Source organism: Phyllostomus hastatus, unplaced genomic scaffold, assembly GCF_019186645.2.
Source record: "Phyllostomus hastatus isolate PE091 unplaced genomic scaffold, TTU_PhHast_1.1 phas_contig_159, whole genome shotgun sequence".
Lineage (NCBI taxonomy): Eukaryota > Metazoa > Chordata > Mammalia > Chiroptera > Phyllostomidae > Phyllostomus > Phyllostomus hastatus.
The window spans coordinates 26,807,397-26,821,852 of NW_025333640.1; the positions used below are offsets into that span (position 1 = coordinate 26,807,397).

At 46.9% G+C, this 14,456-nt stretch overlaps 1 protein-coding gene across 2 annotated transcripts; it reads right to left on the minus strand.

Moving 5' to 3' along the window:
• Positions 1-665: 665 nt before the first annotated feature.
• On the minus strand, positions 666-13,010 carry LSM6 (LSM6 homolog, U6 small nuclear RNA and mRNA degradation associated). 2 transcript variants are annotated; one of them, XM_045831473.1, is made up of 5 exons: positions 12,935-12,987; positions 11,443-11,543; positions 6,397-6,512; positions 2,748-2,861; positions 666-954 (listed from the first exon to the last, which is right to left on the minus strand). In XM_045831473.1, exons 3-5 carry the CDS (start codon positions 6,488-6,490, stop codon positions 920-922), a joined length of 243 nt encoding a protein of 80 aa, XP_045687429.1. In that variant the 5' UTR covers positions 6,491-6,512; positions 11,443-11,543; positions 12,935-12,987; the 3' UTR covers positions 666-919. The 2 variants fall into 2 exon arrangements, with proteins under 2 accessions (XP_045687429.1, XP_045687428.1); XM_045831472.1 differs by lacking the exon at positions 11,443-11,543 and having other exon boundaries at positions 12,935-13,010.
• Between the last annotated feature and the right edge of the window lie 1,446 nt (positions 13,011-14,456).

A 14,456-nucleotide genomic window follows, 5' to 3' on the forward strand; every position in this document is an offset into this window, starting at 1 on the left:
AATCCAACAGGTCTCGCTGCCCTCGGGCACATGCAAGGTGACAGCGGACCAGCGTGGCTGACATGGAACATGTGCACTTAACCGGAGTATTGGGAACCTTTCCAAGTGCTCCCCCAAATCAACTCGTATGTCCACTCCTTCTGTGGGAGTGCCACTGCTAGACCCCCGATTCTACTGTCTATCCAGGGGACTGCATCAGAAGCTGGACTTCTGGCCTCAAGGGCCCTTTTGAACCTCGGACTGAAAGTGGATGCCTGTGGGGACCTTTTTCACTCAAGCACTTTGATGGGGAAACAGAAGAGGATCGAGTAAAGGAGGACATCTCCATGACATCTGAAGCAGCATCATGGGCCTCTTTCTAGTCAGCTGAGTGAGTACAGCACTCCAACCAAATGCCACTGCTGGGAACTTAAGTCAGAAGTCGTGCAGGGACCTTCCCGGTGTGGCTCAGTGGGTTGGGTGTCGTCCAGCACAGTGAAAGGTCCCCAGTCCGGTTCCTGTCAGGGTGCACGCCTGGGCTGGGGTTCGGCCCCTGGATGGGACGCAAATGGGAAGCAACCAACCGATTGATGTTTCTCGCTCACATCCATGTTTCTCTTTTTCCCATCCATCCCCTCTGTCTAAAAATAAGTAAAACCTTTAAAAAAAAAAGTCATGCAGGGAGAAACAGAAGATTTTCCTTTTTTTATTCTTTTTTATATTCTGCACACTGACATAGAGGTAACAGAAAATGACTGAAACTTAAATATGAAAGAATTCTTTACAATTAAATCCACCATTTTATACATTTACTTACTCACATGTCAGCGAAAAATCACCAACTTTTATGAAACATGACAAATTGTACTAAAAAAAGGAAAGGACCTCATAAAAAAAAAAAACACATCCGCGGGCGAGAAGAACTGCGCTCCCGACGCCGTCACATCCTCCTCTTCTGGGTGCTTATGTACAACACTGCGGAGAGAGCAGAAAGGAGCTGAACACCCGTCCTGGGGCAGCGTAGCGGCACGTTTCAAAAACCAGCGGAGCTTGGCCCGGCGCCTCGGCCAACCTAGAGGGACTGGTCCCACCGCACGGGCAACGCCAGCGCCCCTGCGAGACTGGCTCTGGGCACGCACACCTGGGTTTCAGGTGTCACGGGGCCGTGGTCTAGTCTTAGCCGCACATCAGACTGTGCCACCAGGAGGATGAAACACGGTGCCTGTGAAAGCCACTAGAATCCAAGGATGTTTTATAATTACGGGTAATAATAAAGCAAAGTAAATCAATAAATCTTACCAGGCTAGACTTCAGATTACAAATAAAGACCACATTTCGTCCATCTCCCCAACAGAAACTCTAAATTTGCTGTTTAATTTTTTTTTTAAATTGCAGCAGGATAAACAAGGGCTGAGGAATTTGTTATTAAACACATAAACACACAAAAAACCCCAAGTCCTTATTCTGAGTTCCCTGGTGAAATACTAGCTTTTGGTGTCAGGCAGAGTTTTGCTCTGCCAGTCCCCCGGTGACTCCCAGGCTGAACTCTTCAGGAGACGTGGCACAGAGTGTGGTGGCTGGGTCACTCTGGTCGCCCTGCACCGGGGGTGTGCCTCCCCACCCACCCCTCAAGGCTGCCTCAGATTCTGAGATTCGTTCAAGGTGAACATTCGGAGATATCTTGATCAAAGAACAGAGCGCAGAACAGAGCACAGACTAATCAAGCAGGCCGAGATCCTAGTCAGAACGACAGTAACGACATCCCAGGGAAACGGGACCCGTTCCAGATGTCATGTTCACGTGGCCGGATCCACCCTATCGCTACTCACGGACCCGGCACCTGACTGGCTATCAGTCGTCTTGAGAGGGAGGAAAACCGTACACCTCTGAGTAAGTGTGCGAAGAAGGAACAACATGGAAAATGGGAGGGGAACTTAACGTGCTGGGAGAACGGAAAGGCACACAAAAGCCACGCGGTGCGGTGAGAACACCAGGCGGGACACCTGCAGTGAGTCGGGGCGTTTCGTGCCCAGGAAAGGGGCTGGACTACTGAGGGGGCTGAGAAAGTTACCCCGCAACTAGAGAATGCCCGTCAATATCGAAATCCAAACTCGAGAGTCCCAGACCTCCATTCGGGGAACAGGACCAAAGTGTGGGAAGGGCCAGGGGACACGCCCCACAGTTTTGATGTCGCTCCCTTCCCCCTGAAAATTTCAAATATGACTTTAGAGATAATGTGTTTTTAAACAAGGTACTTAAAAGCAAATTTAATAATCACAGCAATATTTTAGCTGTTAAAAAGCCGAATCACTTTAGAACAGTGTTTCCGATTTGGTCATTTCTGTCAAACTAAAGGAGCGGCTCTCCACAAAGAGCATGTGGATGACTGACAGACAGAGCACAGACAGCACAGGCTGACTGCCCAACGGTGCAAACCGAGGACGGCTCGCACAGCTCCGGCTCCCAGCAGGAGAGGCAGTGAGTGTCGCGGGGACCTGACCCACTGGACTCAACAGAACGGGCTTCTGGGTCGGTACACCAGGGCCCCTCAGCTCCTCCTCGGCAAAGGGAGGGGAGGGTTCCCAGTTCCAAAACTCCACAAAGCTACTGAAAAAATGGGCGCACTGCAGATCTGAGATGCCAGAATTGAAAAGTAACAAGACTAAAACCGAACTTCTACGTTACCTAGAAAACCCGCTGGTGATTCTCATTATAAACACAAGGGCTTATTTCAGACGTGGCGCAGTTACGGAGGGAGGGAACATTACCATTGTTTCCTCGGATAAACGCGTCCCCGTACTTGTTCTTCAGCTGCCCGTTCACGTACTCTTCCGTCTGCTCCAAGGCTATGTTCATGTAGCCGTCCAGGCAAGCCAGGACCCCTGGAGACAGATGCAAAGAGAAAACATACAAAGCAAATGAGAGTTGAAAATCACAGGGCACACCTTAGAGCTGATGATCTCTTTATTTATTAGCTCTCACATGCTTAATATAAACATTTGCAGTGTAGCCAAAATGCGGTAGACAAAGTACAAAAAAAGGCCTTCATGCCCATCTGAACAGAGGCTAAGAAGCATACAGTGTGAAAGCAGGAAAATCACCATCACTTTTTTCATGGTATGTGTGGTAACGGCAACTTTAGACGCCTTCACAAAAGCAGAATAATAGAGCCCTGGCTGGCATAGCTCAGTGGATTGAGCGCGGGCTGCGAACCAAAGTGTCGCAGGTTCGATTCCCAGTCAGTGTACATGCCTGGGTTGCAGGCCACGGCCCCCCAGCAACCGCACATTGATGTTTCTCTCTCAATCTCTCTCTCTTTCTCTATCTCCCTCCCTTCCCTTCCCTCTCTAAAAATAAATAAATAAAATCTTAAAAAAAGGGCAGAATAATAGAACCCTACTCTGAAAACTATAAAAGGGAGTGGGCAGTTACTCGGGGGCAAATGACCAGTAGCCAAGACCCCTTCACAGCCTTCCTTAGTTCAGCCGCGGAGTGAAACTCGCGTCTGGCAGATTTATTTCGTCCGTTCGCAGCATCCACTGCAGCAAACGAACGTCCTCCCGGGTGCAGAGGGAGCCTCCACAATCTGTTAGAACAACAGAAGCGGAGACAGCAGGTGCTCCTGAAAGGGCGCCTTCAAGCTGCGTCTCGCGGTGGAGAGCAGCTTGAGAATGCACGGCGGCACGCTGCCCTGTAACACCGCCCTTTCTGTTTTGTTTCACTTGTAATATTTTGAAATCCAGGCTAATACAGAAAAACGGCTCAATCACTCTAGGGAGCTTTCAAGGAAACTGGGTGAATCTTTTCAGTTGTGCCAAGATGGCTTAATTTTTGCAAAATTTGACCAGGTGATTTTTTTCAAAAGATGAAAAAAATACATAAAAGCCTCTCACTTCTCTAACTTAATAAAATGACCTTTTTCTAGGGAAAAAATTTTATGTCAAAGCAAATACTACAAATTTGATTCAATTAACCAAGTCGATAGCTTCATTAAGCCTCAACTTCATTAACATGCTCCTCACTCTCTGCCTCTGGCCCCATTATCCTCCAAACAAAACTTTCTTTTCAAAACTGTGTGTAATGAGAGCACAAGACATTAACCCAACAGAATCCTGCCAAGCCTGTAAACTTTCAAAGAATCAGAAGGGACTGGGAGCATTAACAATTACTTCCTGTTAAAAGAATACTTAAGACTCAACTTTACAGATTATTTCCTGATGTATTCATTTTACGATTAAACAACCATAAAAGAAACTTCTGAGACATAATATGCAAATCTTTTTGAAAATGCATCAGAAACATTTCAAAGTAAAAATGTCCACTTCTAGTAAAAACATCTATTCTCATAGCAAAAATCTGTTTAAGAAAAAGGTTCCGGGAGGTAAGAATTGTAATCCCTTCCTTTCTCTAACAGATAAAACTGCAATGACTCACAGAAACACAAAGTTTTTGTCAAACCTAAAGAAAAACTGTTTCAGAGAGCTGAGTTTTTGTTTGGGTTTTATTTGACCACAAAATGAGAGCATTCTTTGTAGCAGTACTCTCAACAGTGTAGACATTTTGCTTTAACAGTACAGAAGCCATGAACGGGCACATTCGTGAAAGGAAGAAGTTTATGACTGCTACCCATGGGACAGGCTGGTTTGCCTCACTAGTAAACAGAGAAATGGAAATGAAACATTACTTGTCGCCAGTGAGGATGGAAAAGCGGAGAACAGGGCAGACGCAAGGGGCGGCGCGAACCTGGAGCAGAACGCACGCCGTCAGAGGGCCGCCGCCCCACCAGCTGCAACTCAGAAACCGCGGCCCCGGGAGCTGTTCTAAAAGAGACGCTTGGACGAGTGCTCAGGACACGCAGCACAGGGGCAGAGCTGTCTGCAACAGCACCCATCGCTAAACACCAGACTGTCCGCTCACGGGCGCTGGTTTAAAACCAACGCAGAACTGCGGCACCGCCGCACGAGGCACGCCCGCGCAGCCGCTGCACACTGCACGGTCGGTCCAAGGGCGGAAGGCACGTTTTCCTGTAAAAACACCAGCGCACACGTGTGGCTGACCCCACGCACGTGAAACCATGCTGAAATGAAGAGGCTCCTTGAATCCATAAGGCTCCTTGTTTCTGGACCGTGGAATTTTGGGAGATTTTGCTTTCTTCTGCAGTCTACTTTTCTCCATTATTTGCTTTGATATTTCTTTAAAGAAGAAAAATCCCACAACATATATTGCCTTTAGAAACAGAGAAAATTTTTCACTGAAGAGTGGAGACCAGCAGCTCAGGCTGTTTGCTGGTCCCCTCAATGAGGTGGGCGCTGAGAAGACACGGAACACAGCGTCTCCACCCTCCTCGCCCGCTGAGCGTGCTCAGACGGCCAGAGGCGGGCTACGTGCCCTTCAGGCTCCCCGAAGGTTCCCGGTGAGAAGCAGTTCAGAGGGACTTCACAGTATCTCACTAATCAGTATAAATCCATTAGTTTCACTATAACGTCCAATTAAACTGGAGATATGTTATTAGTATTAGGAAACCAAAACACTACGTGAACAGCAGAGTGGTGTCTCAGCAAGGCGTCTGAGCCAACCTTGAGCTGGAGTCCCGGTTCCTGCCTGACTCGGTGGACATAACCAACAGAGACCTCAAAGGACTTCTGGGAACAGAAATGAAAACCAAAGTGATCAGCACACACGACCCACAGTAAGCTCTCAGTAAAACTGAGTCCGCATGTGTGAAAAGAGAAAAAAAGCTCAAGAGATTACTATCATTATTCGGAAAAGAGACCAAGAATTATTCAAACAGGAGACCAAGAAAAAGGCCATACACCTCTGCTGATGAATTAGTTTGCTGTACCTGAAAAACACTCCAGGGAATTTAACCTGTCTAAATGTTGGAAGATTGGGAATTTAGTGACTTTTAAAAATGGAATTTGGAACCGTTTCTCCCACAAAGTTGATTTCAGGAGTGTCGCCGCCTTAAAAAGAGCACCCCGTAAAAGCACAGAGAGGCGGCTCTGGGTAACCCGCACGTTCCATGAGCGGGAAGCTCGCGCTGGGAAAACGACACTGCCCCAGCTGCTGCCGCCAGCCCCTCCCGTGGGAGCTCCTCAGCACCCAGCTGGCCCCTCCTGCCTGAGGGGACTGGGCACCCCTGGCTGGGCCCAGGGCCCCAGGGGAGGCAGGCACGCCCGAACTCAAAGCAGAGGCAGGAGATGGCAATCACACGAACACCCAGAGGTCCACGCTGGCGTCGGAGTGGTGTCTCCAAAAACAACCATCTCGGAGGCAGAGCAAGAAGCGGGCACAGAAATTGTTGACAACCAATGCTTTCCTTGGCCCACTTGGGTACATTTAAGAGATTAATAAAAATCAGTAAGTCATATTTACTTACTTAATTACACCAGTGAGAATGAAGCAGAAAAATATTACCTCGATAATCCACTCCAGAATTCAATTTCACCACAACAGGCCGGCCGATGATTTGCTTTAAGAAGTCACTGGGGGTTTGCTTCCGCAGACTCATTGTAGCAATCCTGATCAGAAACCTGGAAAGGAGCAGTGAAAGGAAGGACGAAAGTTAGTTCCTCAACTAAAAAGCCCGAAGCTCTCACAGAAGACCCAGTGTCCAAGCAGCACAGGGGAAGACCCAACATGACCCACGGCCACAGAACAGCTCACGCGTCTGCAGGACCTGCTGGGGCCGGACAGGAAGCCAGGCGCTTCCCACAGACCCTCAGGCCAGCCTGGCCCAGCCTCACCGCAGGAGAGCCCTGCGTTCCCGGAGCTGTCCGTCACCACGTGTTGCTGCTGCTGTCTCACACGCACGCCAGTGCACCCACTGCCAACACTTCCACCCTCCCATTTACGAAATGCTTACTTTGTTTACGCTGAGCACTCTGCTAAGCTCCTGATAGATACTACCAAATTTAATCTTTACAAGAACCCTGGGAAAAAAGGCTTCATATCCACATTTTGCTAGTGAAAATAAAGGCACACAGAAAGATGAACTAATTTGCCCCCAAAAGCAATGGAAGTGGCATTCAAGCTCAAATTAGCCCTATTTTGAAGTCTATTATATAATGTAGACATACTTACAAACTACTGATGCCAAAATAGTACCTCTGGAAGTAATTACAATCATAACTGAGAGTAACTATTTGAATGTCCCCCAGGCCAGCACTTATCTAAGCACTTAACGTGAGTTACTGCACTTAAACCACACCACCTGGTGAAGCAGGTATTGTGTTTACCCTCGTTTTACAGATGAAGTAGACACAGAAAGGGTTACACATCACGTCCAAGGTCACACAGCCAGTAAGTCATGGGCAAAATCACAGCCTCATACAGCCTCTGGAAGTTGCTAATGCAGCCAAAGGTTTTTATTCTATTATAATTATAGCAGACATATACTCTACATAGTAAAGAAAAAGAGTTCTAAAATGCAAGCATAATAGGAGTCTGAAACAAAGAAAGAGCATTATGCACCCAACCAATCACATCAGAACAACAGAATTGCCCATCACTCCTTTTAAAACTCATCTTGTTATGTCAGAGTTATCTCTCAAAATATTCTGGTAAGCAAATGTAACATAATTGAGGTTTTAAGCAAAAACTGAGAGTATAAGACTTTGGAAATAGCAAGAAAAGTCAGCATCCTAAGTTAAAGAACAGAAAATGTAAGTTTCAAAAACTACTCTTGAATCTGAGGCTGTTACTGGGACCACCTTCACCCACTCCATCTCCCTGAGACTTGAAAAAATTTTAATGGGGTCAACCAATTATTTTGCTCAACAGATTTTAATCCAACTTTCCCACTGAGTTGCCACGTAATTTTTTTTGCTACACAGTCTCAGGACATAAGTGAAATTATCACCATCATTCTGAACCACCACTACTCACTCATTCAGTACCCAGACCACACAACAATGTTATTGACTCTCTGCTGAGCACAAGGAAAAACAAATAAATACAAAGTAAATACCAAAATGGATCCAGTACCTTTAATGAGTTTAATAAAAAACATATCTTCCCATTCGCCTGTAAACTGCCTTATTTACGTGCGGAACGAGCACGTGCTGTGTTGTGGCTGAGTGGACCTAGAGAGACCATCAACCCCGAAGGCCTGAGAGTAACTCAACTCCTGAGTCTTAGGTTCACTTCCTATCAGTTGCTAAATTCCATACACAAGACTGATATGGTACACAATTTCTTCATATACAAGACTTCATACACAAGACTGAGATCAAACTAGCTGTTTGTGCTCAAAAACCACTAAGATGCACCATGATGTGAAAATCTAGTTCACAGGGATATTATTATCTTCTCCAGTTGACAATGAAAAAAAAAAAAAGAATACAAACCTAGACTATTAGTTGTGTAACTGATGGTGTTAGTTATTTTCAAATTCTTACTAATATCTTCCCTCACCTTTCTAAAAGACAGGTACCAGTCTTCTAAGCTCATCACAGATCACACCTCTGCCATTAAACCTCGTCCTTGCTCCCACTGGCAGCGGGTTCTTTCTGAAGCCATTCAACACCTTCAACTTTTTCTTCCACACCTAAGTGTCAGGCACAGGCTGGGCGGGGATGTTAACACCAACAAGACATGGCCTTGGGCCCTCCGAGATCACCTCCAAAACAGGCAGCACAACAAAACAAACGAACATGGAAAGGGAGAATTGTTAAGCTGTACGCACTTGGGCAGAACTATGCAGAGAACCGCACACAGAGAAGACACAGTCAGCCCAGGCCTGGCAGACCAAGGAGGACTTCAGGAAGGGACACCTGAGCTGAGTGTGAAGGGCAGGGCCCACCAGCCGAAAGGAGCGCGAGCCGGGCAAAGGCACTGGACAGTGTGAGCAGGTCTACACAGACAAGGACAGGCCACAGCCACAGAAGGCAGTGGGGCCGTGTTCCCCTGGGAAGCACGGCAGGTCAGGTCAGGCTACAGGGGCCTGGGCTTGGGCCTCTTGGGCCATTTCCCAAAAGGGAGCCGTTTGGGCCACTTGGAGATTCTGGGTAGGACCCGGGCACCTGTTTGCACGAGCCTGGGAGACTCCTATGCACCGGCCAGCAGGGGGAACAGTGTCAGTGGTAGGGGACAGGGGACACCGGAGGGTCTGAAGTAGAGGCGTGCATGAGCACCGCTGTCCACCGGAGACAGCGTGGGCCCATGCCACCTCACTGTGCTCTGGCACCACTGAGCCTCCCATCTGGCTGTATCCGATGTCACCTGTCGCTGATCACTATCTCATACTGCTTCATTTTTTTATACAAGTCTTTTCTCCCTCAAAACAGTGGGAGCCACATGAAAGGAGAGACTAACAGCACGCTTCTCTTTTATTCTCCAGAGCATCTATATTCTGCTAAATCTCTTGGGAAAAAAATCTTGAGTTATTTGGAAAGAGGATGTTGCTTCAAACACATTTTATCCATCACTTTAGGAGGCCGCAGCTACTGCATTCGTCTTCATTAGGCTTCCCAGGCACTCCCTGTTACTTAATGACTTGCCCATAAATCCATTTCATGGGGCTAAATTGGTCCCGACATCACAATTTTTCCCATCACTTGGCTCACGTAATTTTAAGTTTTCATCTTTTAAATTGGATAAGGCAGAAGGAACCGTTCTGACCATTCCCAAAAGGAGAGAAACGCCTCTTGAACCAGACACGTAAGAGGACAAAGGCCACCTTTCTGCAGGGTCACCTTGATAAAACCCCTCCCTTTAAAACTAAAGCCCCGGTCACCCTCTGTGCCTCTGCTCCCTCCACCAGGGAGGGACCCGACACCAGGTCGGCCTTGTTCTAAACTATCCATCTTCACACGTACCTATTAAGGCAATGCAGTGTCAAAGGCAGTGCATTTTCCGTGGGAGCTTCTGAGAGGTCTGGGATGAGAACATCTGCCAAGTGCCCTGAAGCTTTTCTTCAGGGAAAAGTATGGGGGCGGGGGGCAGAGAATCAAATTTTCGGCATCCCACTACCCCACCACGTGCCAGGCGTCCGTTAGTCAGCAGCCACTGACACGTCACCTGGCGAGGCGGTAAGCAGAGCTCAGGCTGCACCTGGAGCCCTCCTGCTAAACCTGGGGATGGCCAGAGACGGTGGGAGACCTCGTGGGAGAGAAGCAGCTTTGGGCAAAAAGCCTCTATCACTGGACATCAGCCTGCAAAGAACTATAATGGCCAAACAGGAAGAAACACTAGCTAATGTGATTTTGAGTTATATCGCTAAGCACGAAATGCGCCGATTCTAGTCTCTTGGCCGTGCTGACCTGTAAACTTCCACCTACTCATACAGACTTTACAATTTAGGGTGAAAAAAATTGAAAAGCAAAAAACTGTTAGGAAACGTAACATTACAACCCAAGCGAATGCAGTTAGCAGAACACATCAGTGTCCAAGCAGGCATCGGACACTAAGGACAGCTCTCGACATATCTAAACGCCATTCGGCTGGCCAGGCTCCCTCAGGGGGTGCTAGGCTTCTCGGTGCTAGATAGCCCAGTGTCTTACTCATTTGGCATCTCTGGTACCTAAGCATGCCGCCCAGGCCTGTGGAAGAGGCACCCAAGGGCGGTGCCAAGACAAATCTCTGTCCCTCCCCGGGCCCAACTATGTGTATAATGACTAATACAGTATCACCCAGGCACTTAAGCAGCTGTAACACAGTAACGTCCCTATTACTGACCACCAATTAACAGATGCATAAAAGAGAAACGTTTCTGTGTTGTACAAGAATCAGCTGCATCCAAATCAACAGAGATGTTTGCTAAAATGCAGATTCCTAAAGCCTTCCCCTAATCAGGCTGTCTAGGCAAAGGGCACTGGAATTCCTATGAAGTGTCCCAAGTAACCCCTATAAGCAAGTAGTTCTTGACCAGGAGACATTTTGCTCCCCACCCCCAGGGACGTGTGGAAATGTCTGACCTTTTGAATTGTCCTGAGTGAGGACGTGGTGCTACTGTTATCTAGTAGGTAGAGCTTATCCTCCCACAAAGGATAAGGCAGGCCTCCTAAACAAAACATGATCTGGCCCGAAATGTCAATTGCAGGTGAGAAACTGCAGTGAGGCCTAAATCAAAAAAATGCATTGTCCTCTGGTCTTAAAGCAACAATGAGCTTAAAAAACAAAACAAAACTTCAAGGTATAATACATAAGAACAGCCAAATTCTAACTAGACAAAGTATAAAATATAACTTACTATTTTACCCCAACATTTAGAGAATCTGAAAACAACTGCCAAAAAATCTTGAAGGGGTTGCCATGCTAAACAATGGATTTTTAGCCCAGACCATGAAAAAGGCCACCTTCCCATTTTCCAGTGTCACAGATCCCTCAGATGATCCCATCTCAGTGACTTGGTGCGACTGTAGAAGGACAGATTAGCCCAAGTGATGGAGACATCTTTTTCAGTTCTCACACCGAGTGTGACAGTTCAGTGAGACCACCCAATGCCGCATCAAGAGTACTCACTTGGGAGGCAGGACACCTGAGTTCTAATCCCAGCTCCACTACTTAATTAGCTGTGTGCCTTGGGTAACTCACTTCTCCTCTCAAGGCCCCAGGTTCCTCATCTGCAAAATAAGGTAGTTATGCTAGAAGATCACTTAAGCAATCCAAGTCGGTCGGCCTATGCAGTAACTCCAGTAATACACACACTAACATAATCTGGGAAGATTCCTTCACAAAATTCAGACAAGTGGAATTGCCTGACACCACTATAAAAAAAAAAACAAAAAACCATAACATTCCAAAGGGAGGCTCAGCTTCATTGGTTGGTAATATGAGAAATGTATTATGAGCTGTCATACTTCTGGTGAAAGAGGCACAGTCCTACATAAATGACAAGATTATTTTGTGAAACAATTTGGCAATGTGTATTCAGAGCTAAAAAGACCTTACTGGAACACAGCACCTGTTCTAATCATTTCACTCCTCAGACCCTAGTTCAAGTAAATAATCTAAAACACAGCTTAAAAAAAAGTTCATGAGAGTATAATGCGGGATGCTACAATGAAGCAAGAATTCACAAATACCCTAAAGGCCCCACCACAGTCGGGATGGCTGAGCAATTTATGGGATCTAAACAAGGATGGACTAGGTAGCCAATCAAAAGAAAAAACAAAATTAGACAATATTTAGGAAGAGTTTTTAATTCTGGAATGCTAAATATACTGTGAAGTGATAAAAAAGATAATGTTAGCTCAAGGAGAAATTAGCACAGGCAAGAGTAGATATGGAAAGAAATTGTTAAGTGGTCGGGTTCTGTGAATTTTTTTTTCCCTAAGCTTTTCAGTATTTTCCGTTTTTCTACAATAGCCTTATATTATTACTAATCTGGGCACATTAAATAACGACCATCCGTATCTGCATCACCCTCATCTCCGTCACCCTGAACAACAGCAACAAAGAAACTAAAACAAAACGCCCAAAACCTGCTAGGAACGCGCGCGCACCGCTACATACACACTCGAAAGCCCTGCTGACCGACCCTAACGCCGTACAATTGTGGGTGGGAATCCCCAACCTGCTAAGGTGGGCTGGTCCAGCTCTTACTCCCTGATGGTCAGGGCTAGCACCCGATGGCTGCAGGCTGGCAGGCAATGCCCTGCAACCCTGTCACCCCGGCGAAGCCTGGCCGTGTTCCGAGTCCGCTTTCCCGCCGAATCCCCAGGCTAATATCGGGGTTCCCTGCGGGACTTCGACAACCAGGAGCGCACTCGGAAGCCAAGTCCTTGGGGCCCCGAGGCTGCCATTCTAAACCGCGCGGTCCAAGCGCCCCTCCGGGAGAGGGTCTCGGGGACGGGCTCAGCGATCGCGGCGGCGACCACCGTGGATGCCATTCCAGACGCCACGCGGGGCCGCCGCCGGGACCGGCCACGCGCAGGCTCCGCTGCTGCTCCCCACCCTTCTGGGGGCGACGGAACCCTGGGGCTACCAATGGCCCGCGAGTTCCCGGGCTCACCTCGAGACTCCCCACTCTAAGCGGCCCACATGCCCGGCCTCCGCCGACAAATGGATGAAACTGAAACTGAAACCGAAACCGCCGAGGCAGCGACTCTTTTCAGTCTCAGCCAATCACTGCTTCCGGGGCTACCGCGGCCCGCGAGACCAAAAGACCCCAGCGCGCCGGAGCGCGCAAACCCCGGACTTCAGGTTTGCCTGGAGGCACAGTCAGCGGTGCTGTGGGCTAACTGGAAAGTGCTGTGCTCTCTCCTGGGACAAAACGCAACCCTCCGCCCCTCAAAAACACCCAGGAAAAGAAAAGCCGGAAGTGATCTTTTAGCCAGGATTTCTTTTAGGCAGATAAGTAAGAAATAGCTTGAAGTCATAGGAAACTGGGATACTGCACAAGTCATGACTGTCCGGAAATATCGTTGAATAATTTAATGCAAATAAATCTTTAAGTCCACCTTTGGATTTTGATTAAGTGTGTGAAGATGAAGTCATTCTTAGCAAGATGTCGTTTCCGTGGCAGCGTTAACTGGCACAAAAGGAATTACAATCACTAAAGTAACTCTGTATTATAATGGAATAAATTGCATTACATTACAAACTAGCTCTAATTGGAAATGCTGTGCAGACATTAAGTGCTGCTATGGGAACTTGGTTTGGAGTTTTGCGTGAATTCTCAATATTCTTGCTATTAATGGAAAGGGAGAGGTAAGTAAGAGAATGGTCACACAGATTTGATTCCTTTTTCTTCCTACACACACGGCCTCTTCATTTTAAAACATATACTTTCATTCCACATAATTTGTAACACTATAAACAATGATAATCTCGGTAAACAGACTCTCAACCCTAAATTTTGTAAAATCTAAGGTGCAGAAAAATTTTTGTAAGACAAAAATGAGTTTCCCCTCTTGTAAGCCTCTCAGCTAAAGAGATTAACCTTTCATTGACAAGAGGGATGGGGAGACTTGATGGGAAGGAAAGACTTCATTGTATCCCTCTATAAAAGCTCACTTTGGGTAAAGACCAAACATGGATTTATTGAAAGGCTGTATTTGAAGTTCTTGCTGTATAAAATATAATGCAAACAAAAATTTAAAGTATTGTTTAATAAAATAATTATCAGTAAAGAACATATAGAATAGAATATAAAAGCCCTGTTTCTAAAAACCTTCTCACAAGAGACATCAAGTTGTATCATGTTCCCCATTGCTTGTTTCAATTTTTTTTTTTAAAGAAGGTTTGATTCATGGCCTCTTTCCCTTTGCCACAGAGCCTGATGGGTGGAGTCATTAAGACTGGTGTGGCAGGCTGGGGTGATATGGAATTTCAGGGGCCTGGTTCATCTGCAGAGGCAGCTGCAACCCTTTCCAAGGGGCATGGACCTGTAAAAGCCCAACTAGACAAAGTACTTCACGAGCCAACATGTTTATTCACGTGTTTTTATCCAGAACCCGCAGCAGCTTATAATTGGCTTTTACCAACTCGCAAAGGAACTTTCCATATCTCACAGGGTTTTTCAGCATCTTTAA

Coding starts and splice junctions, on each gene's coding strand:
- LSM6 (XM_045831472.1), bottom strand. CDS start 6,490: ATGAGTCTGCGGAAGCAAACCCCCAGTGACTTCTTAAAGCAAATCATC. Junction 2,862..6,396: donor TTCTGGAGTGGATTATCGAG/GTAATATTTTTC, acceptor ATCTGTCTCCAG/GGGTCCTGGCTTGCCTGGAC. Junction 955..2,747: donor GTTTATCCGAGGAAACAATG/GTAATGTTCCCT, acceptor CTCTCTCCGCAG/TGTTGTACATAAGCACCCAG.